The sequence below is a fragment of the Episyrphus balteatus genome, chromosome 3, assembly GCF_945859705.1.
Source record: "Episyrphus balteatus chromosome 3, idEpiBalt1.1, whole genome shotgun sequence".
Lineage (NCBI taxonomy): Eukaryota > Metazoa > Arthropoda > Insecta > Diptera > Syrphidae > Episyrphus > Episyrphus balteatus.
Genome location: NC_079136.1, coordinates 24542436 through 24563330, shown reverse-complemented (window position 1 = coordinate 24563330; position 20895 = coordinate 24542436). Strand labels below are relative to the sequence as shown.

Sequence of the window (20895 nt, the reverse complement as noted above, 5' to 3'; positions counted from 1 at the left end):
AATTTCACTTTGACAATTAAAATATCATTTTGACATTTTTTTACGTTTAAGTGGACAGTGAAAATTTCACTTTGACAATTAAAATATCAATGTTGACTAGATTTTACGTTTTAGTTTATTATAATGAAACCTATTTCTTTCTTTTTCTTTTTTATTATTTTTATTATTAAAAGAATTTTCTTTCTTTTTTCAAAACATTACTGAAAGGGAATATTCTTTACAAAATAATGATCATATTATTTTTTCTATTATAGGTGATATAATTGTTTTGTTATTTTCTCCCAAACTATGTGAAGTAAAATCTTAGTGCCGATCAAATTTTATCAGTAAATCATACATTTTACTTCGAAAATACACAACGCGCCTTTAAATTAGTACACATTAAGAATTTTGTATTTAATATTTTTCAATAATTTGGAATGAGAAATTGATATGAAAAAATGATAATAAAATATCAAAAAAAAATTCCAAAATGTGACATTTAAATATCATCCTGATAATAAAAATGTTGTTTTAACATTTTAAATATCATTAAACACATTTTATAGAGCATTTTTGGCTGATATTTAAGAAATGTTAATTTGATATTTAAAAAATGTTAAATTGATATTGGTTTTTTTTTTCGGTGCATGACATTACGAAGTCCGTCTGTCTGTCTGTCTGTCTGTATAAGGAGCTACAGCCTAAACGGATGGACCGATTACTGTCAAACTTGGTATGTAGCGTTATTTGGCGACTCTCCAGAGGGGTTTTTGGAATTAATTTTTTTGGACGGTACTTGTCATATGCCGATTTAGGTAAAATTGAAATATCTCGAAAACGGCTCTAACGATTTTGTTTAAAAAATTCAAATATTAGTTTCAAGCTAAGGTCTATCTTTTAATGAAAAATTTTTTTTTGAAAATCATTATTAACGGTACCTGCCATAGAACGGTTTTTTTCAAAACCGATTATCTCCAAAACCGCTTATTCCATTTCAACGAACTTTTTGTGAAGAAGAATTTCTATAATTTAAATATAAGCCAAAAATAAAATTTTGAAAAAAATAATTTTTGGATTTTTAAAAAAAAATTTGAAATTTTTTTTTTGAAAAATCAAATTTTCGAAAACGGGATATTGAATTTTTTTGAAATTTTGGTTTTAGATGTTGATTAGTGATTTCTACAGAATGGAATACCAATTTTATTTTAAAACTTTTTTTCTAAAAAATTATTTATAAAAAAATTAGTTTTTTAAAAAACGGCTCTAACGATTTTGAAAATTTTTTTTCTAAAAATGCATGTTAATATATCAATCAAAACTGCATACTTGTTTTGGAGGGCAATTTAATTTCAGATTTTATTTTATTTTTTTTAAAACGAAATTTATTTTTTTTTCCAAATTTCTTAAAAATTTAAGCAACTTTAACTCTAAGAGCAAGTTCGTGCGACCCAGTCGTGCATTTTATTTGTTCCTGGTTTCTGTACTATTCACAAAATAAAGTATTTAACAGCTTAATCCCTAAAGTATTTAGTTGTAAATGCATTTTTAAAATTACATTTTGTAAACCTGTTTTCGTAATCTCTTCTTAAGATAAGATGTAACGGGTGTGATGTTAGAAATGCAATTCAGTCCACTTCAGTTACTTTAAGAAGCCGTATTGTAGATTTTAGAATACAAAATCGTGGATATCGTATTTAATTTGAAAGGATATTTTATATAACATTTCTAGTAAGCACATAGTAAGCATGAAAAAACATACAAAAATATGCTCCCATGGAACTACGCAGTAGTAGAACTTGCCATTAAAGTTTCTTTTTATTGAAAATCAATAATTAGGTATAAGAGTTCATGCTATAATACATCATTGTACAACTGTTTTTGGTTTCATAATATTAACGAAACATACAAGTCACAATTCCAATTTCAATACTAAATCCGATGTATGAGATACGAAACGAAATTAAACACTCAATTTGTCGCATTTCGCATCTCGTATCGATATTGTTACCGTAGTTAGAAATTATGGTCAACGATTTCTCCGGTAAGATTTAAATTTAAAAATTTACCTACTATTATATTCAAAAATATAAATGAGGTGTAGATAGTTTTATGCAAATCCGAATAAAATTGTGTGAAAAATATGTCAACAAATTCCAAATAATTTACGTACTAAAAACAACTACAGCTATATTGGTCAAAATCATGGAGGTGGAAAATTTGATGTACAGGCATTTTTTTAAATCAAAATAACTTTTATTTAAAGCTTTTTTCTCATTTACCAATTAAAATAGTAGACACGCATCTAAGAATATATTTGTTTGGGAAATGGTAACGGAGTTACGAATAACAGAGTTACGCGCGACAGAGTTACGGCCGTCAAAGTTACGCGAAACCGAAGTTACGAAAAACTAGAGTTACGAATTCTAAAGTTATGTTAAGCTATGACATGTGATTTTTGGGTTGGCAACAATTGCAACAACAGTTCACCACACCAAAATAACGTCTGTAAAAAAAAGGTGTGATTTGGTTATTATTTTAATATAAATAATAACAAAGTTTGTATTACAAAATACGCTATGAATAATTATATTAATTAATAGAAAAAAAATACGTATTTGCAATATTAGTTGGACAAATAAGGAGTTAAATTCAATTATGTCCCACAAACTTACATAAGTATACTCATGTTTTTTTTTTCTATTTCAACGTTTTTGCGATCTTCTCACAAAAACAAAACCATATATGTATATCTATACCTATCCAATCAAAATTTTACAAGATTAAATAACACGCATTTTCGCTTTACTCATTTAGTTCTGACCAATGAAAAAAATGTTAATCTCTTGTTTGTATTTCCATAATTCCATGTCGTTCCTCGCAATTGTTGCCAACCCAAAAATCACATGTCATAGCTTAACATAACTTTAGAATTCGTAACTCTAGTTTTTCGTAACTTCGGTTTCGCGTAACTTTGACGCTCGTAACTCTGTCGCCCGTAACTCTGGTATTCGTAACTTCGTCGGTTTCCCGAGTACATCAATTAACCGTCATATCGGGAACGCTTGTTTTCGGGTATAGTTAGATTGAAATTTTAATTTTTTGGTGATATTATGATCAAAAACCGAGGCCACTACAATATAGTCTCAAAAATATTTCGTTTTACTTTGCGACATAAAAAATAAAAATAAATTAAGGTCAGAACGTCATTTACGGGAACTTCATTTCCGGGAACGCTCTCAGAATCTGAATAAATAATTTAGTCTTACACTCATAATTTTGCATTTTTTGGGTATTTTTACTCAGTATCCAAGTAAGTATGGCTTACTTTTATCAAAAAATTTACAAAAAAAAACAAAAGAAAAAAATACTTATGGCGTAAGTGTTTCGGACGTGCATAAAATCATTTTTTTTTTTGAAGAAATCGGTCTCTGCCCCAAGAAATAAAGTTATATTAGATTTATTTAAGACCTACTGTCTTAATATAATAATATATCATTCACATTGATACTATTTCTAGACCTCTCAAGTCGTTTTGAATACCTAGATCACCACCATTTTGAGGAACACTTTTCTAGTACCTACTAATTTTTGGGGTTTTGTGGTAAATTGAAAAATATACATTTTTGTGCTCTGCCCGTTCATGAACCGACAAATTATGGCTAAGGCCAACATTTAAGCATGAAATTTGTTTCATAAAACAAAGTTGATATTTTAAGAATTCGGTCATCGAAATTTCAGACCTCCATAATTGTCGGAAACAATTTGTTAATTGTCTTGGTGTTTATGGTAATGTGCAAAAGCTTTCTTGTTTTTCAAAAAATTTGTTTATTTTCGACATTTTTGAAAATTGTTCGAAATGGTTGTATTGTGTTAGAACTCCGAGATCTGCGCGATGTACCTACTTTTCAGATAAATGTCTTTAAAGAATTTTAATAAGATTACTCCACTAATATAAACATACAATTTTAAAAGTTTGGTCTAAAATTTAGAAAAAATAAATAAAAAAAAATCCACGTTTAGTTGAAAAACTTCAATATAGCTACCTTCAAACTCTTAAAATTAGGTATGACTATACAAATTGTTTTTTTTTTTTTTTTTTAATGTACAAAAGTAACGAAACATTTTAATAGTAACGATATTATTGACGCGGGAACTATAACCAAAAGTATCGCATTCACGCGGGAACTCATTTAAATTACCATTGACTAAAAAGTTGGGCATAATTTGTTATTATCAAGTGTATTCCTTTTGCATTTTTGACAATGATGCGTTCGAAACTTTTGTCCGAAAACCAAGAGTGTTCACTGGCCATAATACTACATAAGTCTCAAGTCGCGAGTTCTCAGAATTTTAAAACTTGTCCATATCAAATAATTTAAATCATTTTTTGTTTGACTAAGTATTTTTGATGTTTTCATGGTTTTTCTATAAATTAATGAATGTCTTTAAGTTTTGGAAAGTTTATTTTTTCAGTACCTATTCCAAACCAACTAAATAACTGTTCAATTTAACATTCTACATCATTGAAATTATTTGCCGCTCAAAAATAATTCATTAATAACAGCAAAAAAAACTTAACAAATCAAAATGTAAATTTTTGATTAGAATACTTTATAATTTCACTGGTTGTCACTCGAATCTTTTTTCAACATAAAATTTCCATTTTCAAATTATTTCACTGTTTGGCGTCGACAACGATGACGACGATGTAACCCCAAGACAATTATTTTGAAAAACAAAACCAAACAAAAGTAATCTCAATTTCAATTTGCTCAAACAAATTGCCAAAATTAGCATTTCAATCACCCCCCAAAAAAACAGCTTCTAAGATACTTTTCCCAGACAAGAAATTATAACCCACTTAACTCCACCTACCCACAACACACCTATTTACAATGTGTTTCATTATAAATTTTTAGAAACAACTTAGCTTATTTCAGTGGTGGATTTGATAAGAATATTTTTTGAAAGGTGATATACCTTGTTTGGGTTTCATATGGAGGGTAATTTTGCGTCTAGTTTTTTATTTGCCAGACTGTGTTTACTATAATACACATGTACTACACAGGGAATATTGTATTTCATATAATTGGACATTATTTTCTTTTGTGACGTCATCGAAAGTGGATGTAATAGTCAACACAGTAATAAAAGAAGTTTGAAATTAATTAATAGCGGTTGGGATTTACAAAAAAGTACGTATACACCATAGTGACCACAACAATTATAAAGAAATGTGTACCTGACATGTGGAATATAGTCTCATAAACTTTTTAAAAGTGATGTGAAAGATAAAAAAAATTAATGTGTTGATTCACTTTCGATAAACATTATAATTTTTTTTAGTTAATACATCACTTAGCTGCATTTGCAAAAAAAAAAAAAAAAAAAACAAGAATATCTATCACCGATAAATGAAAGCAAAAAAAACACCCATAATAGAACTATTAAAGGAGGATGCGTTGCGTAAATCATAAAAGAGGAATCCATTAATTCTTAATGGTGCTGAAAAGAATTCCCAAGCTAAGCAAAAAAAAAAAATCCTTTTGTTTTTATACCTTCAACATTTTTTTTTTTAGTTGATTAAGTACCTGCATTTTGTTTTGATTATTTCATTCGTTTTTTTTTCTTCGTCGGCTTGCCAACAAATCATAAAAAAAAAAAGAAACTCATTTTATCTACCCTCCATTTAGATGGTATCGCCATCTCCCAAGTGGCTCAATTGATTTATTCATCTAGATATTATAGTGATACGTGTTTTGTATCCATTATGTTGCTGATAACAATGCCCAATGGGAACATCCACAGCTGTTATCAAATAAAAATTTACACGGTGCGAAAGTGAGAACTTTTATTTAGATATTCCCCAGTTGGGTTTTGTGTGTGTGTTAAAAAATAAAAAAAAGGAAAAAGAAACAATATTTTTACTCTTGGCTTTAACAAATATTTATTATGTTTTTGTTTTATTTTTTTTTGTTACTTTATAGGGTCCCTGACAGGATAACAGATTATATATGATTGATTGTTATTTACATTTTTTTGTGCATCAAACATCAATATAATCATAGTTCAGTAAAAAAGTTTTTACATATAAACTTTTACATTTTATTTACACATTTTTCCATTTCGATGAAAGTTTCCCAAAACTCAATTTGCTATAACAACAGAATTTTAATTGGGCGGCAGCAATTTCATTGTAAATTGTAACTTCCCAGGATACCTTTTACGTGTTACACCTTGGGTTTCAGAATTATTATTATTACAAAAAAAAAAAAAATAATAAAAATGAATCTCCAATATATGCAAACAGTCTTTCTGTAAACTCCGGAAGGTCTCACTTTGTAATTTCCGCCAAATTGCAGTAAAATGTATACACGGGGACGGTGGATATTATTATTACAGTGACATAGTCTCTGTGTCCTTATAAATGCTGTAATACGTGATGTTTAACTACTCGAACGGTTTGGGTGTGTATACAGAACTAATGAAGTCATCTTTTAAGTTTGTCATTTTTTAGCCTGAAACGACTCTGGATGAAAACTAAAACTAATTTTTGAGAGCTCTCTCCGCATCCGTTGGTGGAAATAAATTTAATGAACTAATTTGGTAGGAAGTATAAAAGTTGGAAGGACATGAATGTAGGTACTTTTACTACACGGCAAATATACTTTTAATGATAACAAAATATTTCAGTTAAATTTGTCATGGCCATGGGTCAACCTATAAACTTTAGGAACATATAGGTATTCTTTCCCAAAGTTTTAGTGGCATCAGGTTGAATTTTGAATAAAGTCATACTCGTACTGTTTAATTGTTGCCGCATTTTTATTAGCGGTAATGAATTAATAACAGCAAAATTCTTTCCTGAAAAGGATTTGAAAATGTAAAAACGAAAAATAGGTATGTAAAAAAGAAAAATTGGTCAGTAATATTATAAAGGATTTAAAATGTTACTGTATTCTTTTTTTTACATCTTATTTTTTTTTTAGGGGGTTGGGGTCGAAATTCTGTATGTTGCAAAATTCTGTATTCAAAATACTGTATGCCAAAATACTGTATGTCAAAATTCTGTATGTGCAAAATGCTGTAGGAACAAAATTCTGAAAGTCAAAATTCTGTATAGCAAAATTCTGGTTGGTCAAAATACTGTATCTCAAAATTCTGTACATCAAAATTCCGTAAATCAAAATTCTGTAAAAATGCTGTATTATCAAAACGATATTTTTTTACAGCATTTTTACAGAATTTTGATATACAGTATTTTGCCGTACAGAATTTTACAAAACAGAATTTTGCATGTCAGTATTTTGTTGATACAGTATTTTGATGTACAGAATTTTGTATTTACAGTATAATGACGTACAGAATTATGGTATTACAGTATTTTGACCCCACAGAATTTTGTCGTACAGAATTTTGACAAGCAGAATTATGACCCGCTCCTTTTTTTAGGATATAAAAATTTACTTAACAAAGCTTTCCTAAGAAATGGCAAATAATAAAAGTGTATGTTTGTACCTATATCTTTTGTGTTTGTATTTGAGAATGGGCAATATAGTTAAGTATTCTAGCCAGACGACTATTAATTAATTTAATTGAATTAAACCACACTCCTGCTGTTCGAAAAGAGAAAACTTGTTGATATTCTTGAGTGTTAAGAAAGTTAATTAACACTTCACAAAGGACCATAACGTTTATGATAACATTGTTATGGTATTTGAGCACTGAAATTATATTAAGGCAAAGAACTGAGACGCACATTTCTGTTTATTTGTTTTATTTTGTGAACATAAAACGTACAATTTTATATACCTACATTACATACATACATACATTTATTAAGAATAATTTATAGGAATAATTTTTTATTAAATAAAGCTAAAAAATTAGGCATCACCGAAAAGGAATAAAAATCTATTAACCAATAGTTTTGGGGTTTCATTTTAGAAATAAGAAAATAGTAAGTTAAATTTTAAAGCTTAATTTCATATTTTTGACGTGATTACGTTTTATAAACCGATGAACTCCGTAAACTTGGGACAAAAATGGTATAGGCAATAAAAACAACTCTATAAAATTTCAAAACCAAGTTATGAATGGTTTTCTAGAACGAAAAATGAAAAAGTCCTTGGACTAAGTTGTTATCATAGATAGGAACATTATTTTTTGGACAAACTGAAAGATGCCACTTAAAAGATAATGAAAAAAAAAAATAAGCGTTTCGTACATTAGTGTCGAAGGTAATTATGACCTGTCATCAGATCATACTCCAGTGATTCTATCACTAAGTGAATCGGAAGTAATAGAAAAAAGTAATCCAAAGCTTATGTAAATAAGAAAACAAACTGGAGTGATTTTAGAGAAAGGCTTTTAAGTTTTATAAATTTAAGATCTCCCATGGATACAATCGAGCAAATTGACCAGGCAGCTGAAGAAAGTACTCCAACATTTTCTAATAGAAGACAAAATGAAATAAAATATCCTTTAGAGATAAGAGAGTTGATAATAGAGAAAAGAAGAGCTCGAAGGAAATGGCAAAATACTAGATTTCCAGATGATAAAACAACGTTTAACCGGATAAGCAACAATCTTAAAAAACAAATTCATAAATTCAAAAATGATTCACTTAGTACATTCCTAAAGAATTGAACGACTGATGCTTCAACCAATTTTTCGCTATGGAAAGCAGCCAAGCGCCTGAAAAGACCGCAGTTACAAAACTCGCCCTTGAAATCTCAAGATGGGAAATGGATCGGTAACCCAAAAGAAAAAGCTAACCTTTTCGCGGAGCATCTTGGGAATGTTTTTAAGCCATACCCAACAAACGCGGCTGAAAATAGCTTACAGTTTGTTGATATGATAGATGAAAGTGAAATACCAATTGTAAGATTAAAAGAAATAAAAAGTATGTGTTTACATCAACTATCAAATAAAAAATCACCAGGTTACGATGTAATTACTGCCCAGGTTATGAAAGAAATGCCATTGAAAGCCTTCATAAAACTCCAATATATAATAAATGCATGCCTTAAGCAACGGTATGTCCCACACCATTGGAAAATTGCTAAAGTTATTGTCATACCCAAGCAAGGTAAGCCACCTACAGAAGTGACGTCTTACAGACCAATATCGCTTATACCAATTATGAAGTTTTTGAAAAACTGCTTCTGAAGAGACTCAGCAAAATCATAGAAGAAAGAAGGTTTGGCTTTAGAAATAAACATTCCACGATAGACCAAGTTCATAGAATAACGGATGTAATAGAAAAAGCATTAGAAGAAAAACAAGTATGTATGTTCAGCTATTTTCTTAGATGTTGCTCAAGCCTTTGACAAGGTTTGGCATGAGAGACTTGAGTACAAATTGCAAAGGGATCTTCCCATCGTACATCTCAGACCGATTGTTTAGAGTAAGGTACGATCAAGAATATTCGGAATTGAAGAAAATAGAAGCCGGTGTACCACAAGGAAGTGTCCTAGGTCCTACCCTGTATTTACTATACACAAGGGATATTCCAGTTGGTAATCACACCATAATGGCTACTTTTGCAGATGATACCGCAATTTTGGTACCCGACAAATGTGTCTCTAAGGCAGCAGTAAAACTACAAAATGCCGTCGACACAGTCAGAGATTGGACCGAAAAATGGCGTATCAAACTCAATGAAACAAAATCTTCACATATAAACTTTACAAATAAAAAGATAAACAATATTCCAATATTCATTAATAATCAAGCTGTACCTTACGCCAATACGGCCAAATACCCTGGAATGACTTTGGATGCAAAGCTAAAGTGGAAAGAGCACATCAAAAAGAAAAGAGAAGAACTAAACTTGAAATATAGAAAAATGTACTGGTTACTTGGTAACAACTCTGATTTATCAACCCAAAACAAAATAATGCTATATAATCAAGTACTAAAGCCTGTTTGGACCTATGGTATCCAATTATGGGATTTTTCTACAAAGAAAACAAATACCGAAATCATTCAAAAATTCCAAAACAAAGTCCTTCGTGGAATAGTTAATGCACCTTGGTACATAAGAAATAGCGATATACATCGTGACTTACAAATAGAAACGGTTACAGAAGTTGTTAAAAAATACGCTGTATGGCATAATCATAGACTGCAAAGTCATACCAATTCTGAAATGGTGTCTGTCTTGAATACCAGAAACCATGTTCGGAGATTAAGAAGAACCAAGTCTCATGAGTTTATGGTCTAAAAAAACATGGGAAACTATTAAAAGTTTAAACTTCCCCCAAAGTGATTTTACAAAGTTAAGAAAGAAAAATCTGATGTCGATCTCTCAAGGTTGGTCCTGATAAAAAAGGTGGTTTTAGTGGTTAAAAGTCCCACACTACTTGGTGCCGAATACTGCCAAGTGTCTTTTGAAGATTTCCTCCCGTCAAAAAAAAAAAGAAAAAAGACTTATTTCCTAGGGTTTTTTTTGCAGTTTTTTATTTTTAAGAATTTTTTAAAACACTCAAAAGCTTACAAAATTTCTAGGCATTACTGATGCGCATGTATGTATGTGAAAAGAAATTGGATTTCTAAAACTATATTTGATTGAATAACGGGAAAACCTATTTTTTGACCGTTTTCAGCCTTTTTTTATTAATAAATAATTTCTTTATTTTCATAGATATAAAATATAAATTTATAAATTAGATAAATAATACCTACAGAGTACTATATTTTGGCTTTACAAAGCTGTAACTGTTTTTGTAGGAGTTGTACAAAAATGTCGGTGGTATATAATTAAAGCTAAAATAATAAGCTTTTCGATAATATTAAACTATTATAAGTTGTCATAAATGGACAATAGAGTGATGAATAGAGTGATTTGTTGTTTTTTTATGTAAACTAATTACATTCCAAAAATTCTAGCTCTGTGTCTTAATGTCGTACAGACATGATTAAGGTAAATATTTTTAGATGTAGTAATAAGCTTTCAGATAGCTTACAATTTATGGTTGGTTGTCAGGTAAAAATATTAACCAAATGTTTATCGAAGAAAAAAATTTCATTTATTTTTTTGCTTTTCCATGAAAAATTAGTGATTTCAAAAAATCATTATCATAATTTTTACAGAATGCATAGACATGTATAGATATAATTTTATTTTTTATAAAAAATAATAGGCTTTAAGATGATATAATTTTTTTTCAACTTATTCGTATGAAAAAGTTGACAAAATGTAAAAAAAGGAATTTTTTTTTAAGCTTTTTGATTTAAATTATGATTGTCTTCAAAAAATTATTCCGTTTTTCTACAAAACATACAATAATATAAATATGCAAAATCTTGATCTTAAGCATAAGTACAGTTGATCGTCATGTTCAGTTTAAATAAGACTTAGTGATACTAAAAAAAACCTTCATTAAAAGAAGGTTTTAATTTATAGATGGCATTAAAATTAAAATTTCAAACCATCATAATTTCTTTTTTTTACAACTGATATCCGTGACTAACATTCTGGGTTTTTTTTCTGTTAAAAATTAATTTTTATAAATAAATTCTTATCATCACAAAAATATACATTCAAAATCACTCCCAAAATGTGCAATTTTAATCGCACAGTAGCGTTTCAATTTTATTTTGTTTTTTTAAAAAGTTTTACAAGTTTGTTTAAATTTTGAACTGAATTTTTATGATTTTTGTTATCTCAAAAGTTAGATAAAGTTCAAGCACTAATTGACTTTTTCACATAATCATATAGGCAGCTTGTAAAAAAATAAAGATACTAAAGGTAAACAATTTTAACAAACAATATAAATAGTACCTTCAAGCAAACAACCAATTCTCTCCTCCGAAACAATGCTCCTTGAAATCCTTCACACAAAAAGGTCACACTGAAAACAAAGCCTACTATCAAGAGATGTTGTCTTCCTTTTTTTTTTGTTGTTAGTTTTACCCACTATACAGCCCCAACACCAACAACAAAAGGATCCCTTTCATTACTTCATGGCTTCGTCTCAAGAATAAATTATAACTGTCATTCTTAATGAATCTACATTTATTTATGAAAATGAATAAATCAAAAGACGAGAATTTCATCAACATCAACACACAACAATGCAAAAGCCTTTAATGCTGTCTTTCTTATTACAACTTGTTTGTTTGTCCTTCGAGGCCCATTCAGTTTTTTGAGAACAAAGCACAGAATATAGGTGGAAACAAGGTATTGTAGTGAACAAGGATCATTACCATGACTTAACCTATGAGAAAAAGCCTGTGACGTTAAAATGCGTATAGCGTATCTTTTAATGTCACCTTTTATATATTGTTGGAATATTATTTTACCTCCTTTTTGTGTGTGTGTGTGTGTGTGTGGTGGTTGTAAATAAGATTGTATGGGTAATAATACAAGACTACGCTACCGCAGGCTCATAACAATCCCGTTGCTAATGAATATGCCCTCAATGTCCGACCTAGTTTTTCTTGCATTGTTACTCCATGTCGTCACACACAAAATACCTACCATTGTGTTATGCTCGAAATACACCAACTTGGAGAAACCCTCATGGGGTACCTACTCGTCATGTCCTTAGTCCTTTTTGCCTTTAACGTAATTAGCATTTATTGTTTTTGTTGCTGTAAAAGTTGTAGTTGTTTCGCATAAGGAGGTCTGTACTTTTCCAACTCATAATTTCAATTTCTTGTTTTTCTTTCTTTGCAGAATTCTGTCGCCATTTTTTTTTTTTTTTTATTTCACTCTCCCAACCACAACGAGGACGACCGACGAAATATAATAATCCAAGACAACCGAACACGCCACCAGAATGGATGAAGACCGCGAAGAAGATAGAGTATGAGATTAAATGGGGCTTTAAAGCCCCACGGAGCTCCAGGCATTGGACGCTCCATTGGTGCTAAAAAATATCGTGATAAGCGACCGCAACTACAAAGCAAAGCATATTGCGAACCCAACAACAACAACAACAAGTTAATCGCTATTAGTAGTTATCAAAGCAATAACAACAATAACATCACAACACTACCAACCGCAGCAACAGCAGCAGCCGTAGAAGTAGTAGCAACTAATTTTAAGCGCACGCAAGGATATTTCAATCCTTATTCAACCGATAAGCCCGACGTTTTTATCAATAAGCAACCTAATACCACTTTAAAGAGCAGCGGTGTAACTCCATCAGCTAAAATGGCTACAATTGGCATGAGGAGCAAGCAGCAGCAGCAGCAGCAGCGGTCATCAACAACAACTACAACTGCAACCGCAAAAGGACGTGTACGAGGACGACGAGGAAAACGAGGTGTGGCGCCCTCTGCGGTAGACGATGACGCTGCCGCTGCTGGTAAGGAACATGAGCGCCGCCCAATGCGTGTCCCACAATCATTATTGGCCAGCTTAGGCAGCTTGTCCACGCTCGTTCTTTGCTTAGTGTATGTTGGTATTTTGTTGCCGAGTCATGTCATAGGCGACGAGGATAATGGCTTTTTCCTTAATACCTTCAGCATGGGACCAGAGACAACAACTCCAGAATTCGGTAAGTGCATTTGCATAAAATTTTCTTGGGAATTTAATATTATTTGGTTGACTTTTGTATAGTGTGTGTATGTTTCTAGTTATTATGTTCCTAGTTATTAGTGTGTATGTGTTTATGGAAATCAACTCTGTATGAACAGACCCAGTGGATTTGGGTGCTAATTTAGTTGCAAAAGCCTACGTAAGGGATAGAGGGGGAACGTTGTACCTACCATATTTTTGTGTAGACAAAGTCATATAGGGTATGTTATGAAGCTACTGTATTCTAAAACAAAAAACAATTAACAAAAGTTTTCTTCAAATTTCATTTGTTTTCATGTAACAGTTTTTTTTTGTTTGCAACTCAGAATGAGAATTGGGTATAACTATTTTCGAGTAAAGCACCAATTTTGTTAGAACTAAAAGGGGTTCCAATTTAAATGTGAAGAGTGTAGGTACCAATGTAATACCAAGAAAATACTAGCCTTAGGTTTGTTGTAGATTGCTGTTTGTTTTAAATTAATGTAATCCTTTAAGAAAATTGCAATTACTTTTAAAGGTTAAAAATCAAAGCGTAAAAAAACACAGCAAGACGATTTTTGATTTAAATTTGGGTATTTGAATTTTTGCAACAGAAAATGAAAATTTTCTTAAATTCATTTTATATTACATTTCAATTATCTACATGAAATTATTAGCAAGCGGAAATTGCAATTTATTTTTAAGAAGTCAAACTAATTGTAGGTACCTGCCATACAGAGAAAAGTTAATATTTTGCAAAAACGACTCTAATTATTTGATTACAATTTTTGTGTTTAATGCTACAAATATGCTATAGACGCCTTTCTTTATTTTGAATTTTGTGTAAACGACTCGGGTGATTTCAAAGAAAACAACAACAAAGTTATTGACTTTTTTAAAATTAATATCCTTTTTTTTTTTTTGAAAACTTAATTTTTTGAAAACGGTTTTATGATTTTTTCGAAACTTCATTTATACATTTTTGTATAATATTTCTTTTCTGAAAATTTTGTTGTATATACTGTGGCTGGCGTCGTTTTATTAAAGTTTAATAATCTTGTATTACATTTTAATACTTTTTATATTAGTTTTTAATAAATTTGTATTACATTTTAATAGGTACAATTATAGCTGCGTTCCTTTGGGAATATTTATCTACTGCTTAGTACTTAAAGTTGCTTTGAACTACTTTTTCGGTATAGCAAAAGTAGTTCAAAGTAGTTCAAAGTAGTTTTAAGTACTAAGCAGTAGATAAAAGTTCAAAAAGGAAGGCAGCTTATATTAAAATGTAATAGGTACAATAATATTAAAATGTAATTCAAAAATATTAAAATCTAATACAGCGGTATTAAAATTCAATACAAGAATAGAATTTAACCCACGGAGGTTATTTTCTAATAATTTTTGTATTACAAATAGTGAACTTAATACTTAAATATTGAAATTTAATACAAAAAATATTAAAAATAATTTTAATATTTTGAAAGTATTAAAGGTAATATTTTTTGTATTGAAAATTTTTTTAATACAAGAGCTGTATTAAAAAATACTCCAGAATTTTAAACCGTGTAAAAGGAATCAAATAACATTCTTCTTTTCGTGTGTCAAAATAATTTTTAAGGCTGTTTTAGTTGTTATGAAAACAAATTTTATTTTTTTTTTTGCACTACCTATCAATTATGAAATTCCTAAAAAAAACAGATAAATATTTCCTTAATTTTTGTTCATTAAAAAACTATTGGAGATACTTTTACCATAAAAGAAAGAACCCCAGTGGTTGCACATGCGCCATAGTTACCTCATAAGTTTCCACTCTGATTAAATAGTGAATCAAGTTGAATTTTGTTGATCATTCACTAACACACTGTCAAAATTGCATCGGTTATTTTGAAAAGGAGATAAGTCTATATTATATTTTTTTTTCAGGCAATACAAAAACTGGATAGAACTTGGTTTGTACATTTCATTCACCAAATTTGCTTTGAGGTATTGTAAAAGGGTGTTATAAGAGCTTGCAACACGTCAAAAACGGTCTGATGAATATTCCTTACAAAAAGTTCTATCCATTTTTAATTTCATCTGAATAAAATTATAAAATGGACTTGTCTCCTTTTCAAAATAAACGATTCATTCTATAGCGGACAAAAATATGATGGACGAAACTACTATGAGCATTTTGAGGTAAGAAATTTTAATATAGGTACACATGAGACATGACTGTTACTCGTATACAACCTTTTGATAAAAGTGCACCAACAAAATAATGGATCCGGTCGTTGAACTTACTTTTTACTTAAAATAAAAGTAACGATTTAACATCGTTAAAACTAGGTATGTAAAATGTATGTATGTACAAAGCTTAAACTAATGAAATTAAAACCAAGTCTTGTCTAACTTAGCAGAACCTAAACTATAGTCCGATAGAAAGTCTTTAGTGTGCAGGGGCTCCTAAGCTCAATTGATCGCCAGGTTTTTTTTTTTTTTGAAAAAAGTCCGAAAAATTCTACATTCCGGTTTTGTTTTTCTTTTTTTTTTTCTAGGAAAAAATCAGACTTTCCTGCGAATTTTTCCAGAGTTCCTGGATTTTTTGCAGAAACTTTTCGTGTTCTTTTTAACATTTTCAAAAATGAAAAATAAGTATAAAAAAATATTTGTAATTTTAAATTAATACAAAGTAATACAAAAAATACACGAATATATTTAAGATTTTCAATATTATTATTTGTGACTGGACTAGTATTTAAAGTAAAACTTTTTAAAACTTGACTTGATCAGGTTGGTTTTTGTTCCTTCGTATCCCTAAAAAAATGTATTTTCTTCTGTTACCTATCAAATTTATTCTTTTTCTTTCAACAAAATGTTTTGAACTTATCTACTACAACTATCATTTCAAGTTATGTAACCTGGCTGTACGATGACATAGGTTTTTTGACGTGATAACGTCTTATAAATCGATGAACCATGGCAGCCACCACAAAAAAGTGACGCCATTTTCTAGCGTTACACTCTCGCACTTTCGCAGTGCGGCAAAAAATTTAAATTCAAAATTAAAAATAAACTATTAGAGATACAAAAATCTCCTAAAGCTTATTTGAAAGATAAAAATCTAAAGCCTAATCCAAATGAAGGATTTTTAAAAATTCCGTCATTTAATAGGGTAAACAGAGGTAAAACGGAAAGATGAAATTTGGGCTAAAATCTAAACGCGTTTTCGTAGAGAGTTGATTCTTTTTGTTAAAGATAAAGGAGACTGATTTAAGGATAACTGCATCTAAGAAAGCTTAGGGCCTAAATAAGGGGAATTTAGCAAAAAAAAAATGTTTGGGGGTCATTAACCCGTGCCTCTAGGGTCATACTTTCCCCATACAAATTTGTATGGAAAATTTTTAACTCATACATAAAATTTTTTTTCTCTCGCGTTAAATCATATATTTTTTTAATGTTTGATAATTCTGGTTGGAAAACAGTTACTTTAAAAGATCACATTCAAAATTTCCCGTTAAAAATTTTGTTTATATTTTATTTCGGTTTTTGAAATTATTAGCTGTTTTCGTGGTTTTTGCTTTCACCTATCACACAATTTTAAATGCAGTTTTATTGTTTTTTAATTCTTTTCAAATATTGCATTCAAAAATTTGTGAATAAATCAAAAATTTCAATTTTTTGAATTTTTTTTTTTAGTTTTTGCAGTTTTTATAATAAATAAATATTATTAAATACTTTACCCTTCCTTGTTTGCAACTTTTTTGATGCAATTTTTTAGGTGAATAATTTTTAAATAAAATTCAATAAAAATATTGTAAGCATATCTTTTGTAGTTCGAGAAAAATAAATTTAAACGTATAAAAACGGCAAAAATTTCAAAAAAAAATTTCAAAAATTGAAATTTTTGATTTATTCACAAATTTTTGAATGCAATATTTGAAAAAAAATATTTTTCTTGTAAATTATGATTGTTTGAAATAAATAAACCCTTCAAATGGCTCATTTTAAAAGCACACAACCTGTTTTCTTACGACGTTATCACGTAAAATCATCGTCCGTAAACCGGCTTTACAGACAGCCTCTTTTTTTTAAATAACTACGAGTAGGTAGTGCAATTACTTGACAAGATAAAAAAAGCAATTTAAAATTAAAACTGTAATTAAATAATTTCATCACTAATTTTAGACTAGAGCATTTTCATCAAAGTCATAATTTGAAAAGTCCAAATAAAAACTCCACTCAAGAAGGCTCTTGATAAAAATAACGTGCTCATAGTCAATATATAGGGTATTTAATACATCATTCCCATCGGAATGCATATTTCTGTTATATATTTTTTCATTAAGTCCTTACTCTATCACGTTGTCGCTTTGGGTAGAAGCTTTTGGGAGAGAAAATATGGAAATTATGTGGGGCAATTAGGAGGTGTGTTGCCATCATGAATACGAAATGAAGGGAAATGTCTGATATTAGGACCAAATTGTTCGAGAGCATACGATGCGGATGCAAACTAGTACATTTTATTATTATTTGTTTTTTTTTTTTTCTTTTTATAAATAGGTTAAGCACAGAGATTATGAAAGCCATTAAAATGTTCGTCTCGCTTCCTTTGGGGTTATGTGTGTACTCGCGTCGCTATGTTTTGGGTTAAATGGCTCGCAGATTATTTGACGATGGGTTGTTGGAGAAATACTAATTTGTTTAATAAGTAGTTTTGTTTGACATCTTATTAAGCCATGGGAAAAAAGAATCTTATTAAAAGGACAAGTGGCAATTTGTTTAGATAAATGTATTTTGGAGTATGCATTCGTGATGATTATGGTCAGACAAGGTAGAAATGTAGGTAAACAAAACTTATAAGACTGGAAAATTTTTATCAAACCACAAAAATATTTTTTTTTAAGAATTCTTATAAATTGCTGGGTCTTATGCTAATAGCAGATTTAAACAGACTTAGTATTTATTTGAAGACATATTATAACGTGAAGTGTATTGTACAGAGTGTTTTTGTTTTTTAATTGTTAAAACTTGATTAAAGCTCTTAAGTTTTTTATAAGATAAGTTTAAAATTACTGAATCATTAATTTTTATTAAATCTTTTTTTGATTATGTTATCTTGAGCAGAAATCTCCTTCTAGATTTTGGACAGCCCCAAATTTCTTCAAAACAACCTAATTTCCAAAAAAAATTGTAAAGAAATCGATTCGTTCTCAACAAGAACTCTGTATTTTTTGCAATTTTTTTTACAAATTTTACAAATTTAAAATTACAAATACAAAAGCCAAAAAAGTTTAAAGTTTATGAACACTGTCATGACTGTTAACATTAATCAGATTTCAAAAAAAAAAGTTATGGCATTTGCTTAAGCTTAAAATCCATAAACAAAAAAATGTTACGTATACACCACAGTGACCACTTATAAAGTGATAATCTGTTTTTCTCTGAGTGCCACTCAAAATATAAAGACTTTAATTTCATTGGAATGAAGTGAGATTTTTACATCATCACCTCGACAAGTTAAAAAACTAATTCAACTTGTTTATATAGTTTGACCCTTTTATAAGCTATCAAAACTTTGAAAAGTGTCACCTTAAAAAAAGTTTTAAAATTAAATTATTCAAAGCTATTTTCAACATCTGCTAAAGGATACATTAAAAATTAGATTTAGATTTAGATTTAGATTTATTGATTCATCGAGAAAAAGAATTACAAAAACATTTTGTTTAATTAACTTAAATCTTTAAGGGCATGGCCAGATGGGCCGTCAGCCAGATGATAGCTTTGCTAAATGATTACATTTATGAATTTGTAAATTAATTGATTTTTGTTTCTTTTTAATATAATTTTAAAAGGCTTCTCTTAATATTTTGTTTCTATAACTTAGTGATATTTTTATATATTGCGATAGTTGGTGCCAGTTTTTCCCATTTAAAATTGCAAGAAGATCATTTTCATCCAAATAGTTTTGTTGCCATACTTGTCGCCTTATTTCTGCCAAAATTGGACATCTTGCGATGAAATGAACAATATTTTCCCTTTCGTTGGTATTGCATAAGGGGCATTTCAGAGCTAAGTCTTCGCGGTGCGGTATGAAATTCAATGCTAACAATTCTCCTCTTGCTCTGAATATGAAAGATATTTGTTCGAAGTTAAAGCTGTCATTAAAATAGTTGCCTTCACATAGATCGTACTTCAGTTTTGAATATACTTCCCTGTGAAGTGAACTTCTCGCCTGCTCTACACTGTTATCTCTTGCTTTGTAATGGAGCCGTTCAAGTAGATTACAGAGAAATGGCTTCCACTCTGCCACATTTTCCAACGTCAAAGTGAACGGTATTTCACACATGTCTGCTAAATTTTTCCATTCTTCAAACCAAGAACTTTGGGATCTTATAATATTGACTGCAATTTTCCTAGCAATTTTGTCGTTGTGGCTGTTCATGAGTTTGACAATGTAGTTGAAGTGCATCTTAAGTGATGTAAGGTACAGGGGTGACAATCCAGTTTCGATAAGAAGCATGTAATTTGGCGTTGTGTCTGGTAGACGAAACTGTCGCTTTAAAAAGAATCGGAGGAGTTTTTCGGTGGTCTCCGACTGACGCCAGCCCCACGATTCTGCAGCATAGAACATGATGGATTGAGAAGTTGCGATAAAAACTTGGTATTTTGCACTGAATGGAAGACTCGTATTTCCGTATATATTTTGCCATACTGTACCAATAGCGTTTTTGGAAGCAGATAGCTTCTTTTCCAAGTGTTTTTCGGTATTCATGTTACTTGTTACAGTGAAGCCAAGGTACTGGTATTCTTTAACATTTTCGATTAGAGTTGCGTTATAAAACCATTTTTCATTTGCAGCCAAACGTCCAGTTCCTCTCCGAAAGACCATTGTTTTAGATTTGTTGAGATTAACAGTAAGGTTCCACTTACAGCAATAATCCCGTAACTTGTTGATCATCAACTGCAAAGACTCAGGTGATTCCGCTAGAAGAACTAAGTCGTCCGCGTACATAAGCATTTTGATAGGGAACTCATCGATTGTTATTCCACATGGCATCTCTTCATTTAAGTCTTGAATGTAAAGACAAAAAACAGCGGGGCTGAGATTACATCCTTGTTTCAACCCAGCAAATGCAAGAAACCAATCTGACAAATTTTGCCCGTCCCATACTGCATAGCTTGTTTCTTTGTAGATGTTCTCAATCATCCTTCCAAATTTAAGAGATATCCCGTCTCTAAACAGCTTGAAAATTAGGGCTTTTCTGTCGATAGAATCAAAAGCTGCTTGGAAATCGACGAAAAAAGCGTATAATTTTTTGTGTTTTCGAAGATATATTTCTGCAATATTATTAAGGCTAAAGATGTGGTCTACTGTAGAGTATCCTTTCCTGAAACCAATTTGTACTTCACTGAGAAGA

At 30.1% G+C, this 20895-nt stretch overlaps 1 protein-coding gene across 9 annotated transcripts in view; it reads left to right on the top strand.

Moving 5' to 3' along the window:
* LOC129917145 (uncharacterized) overlaps window positions 1-20895 on the top strand; it is a 131175-nt gene that overhangs the window by 33185 nt on the left and 77095 nt on the right. For all 9 annotated transcript variants that reach the window (XM_055997518.1, XM_055997517.1, XM_055997516.1 and 6 more), the window contains exon 3: window positions 12668-13493. In XM_055997518.1, the coding sequence (XP_055853493.1) occupies window positions 12800-13493 (694 nt within the window). In that variant the 5' untranslated portion in view covers window positions 12668-12799. The remainder of the gene's footprint in view (window positions 1-12667; window positions 13494-20895) is intronic.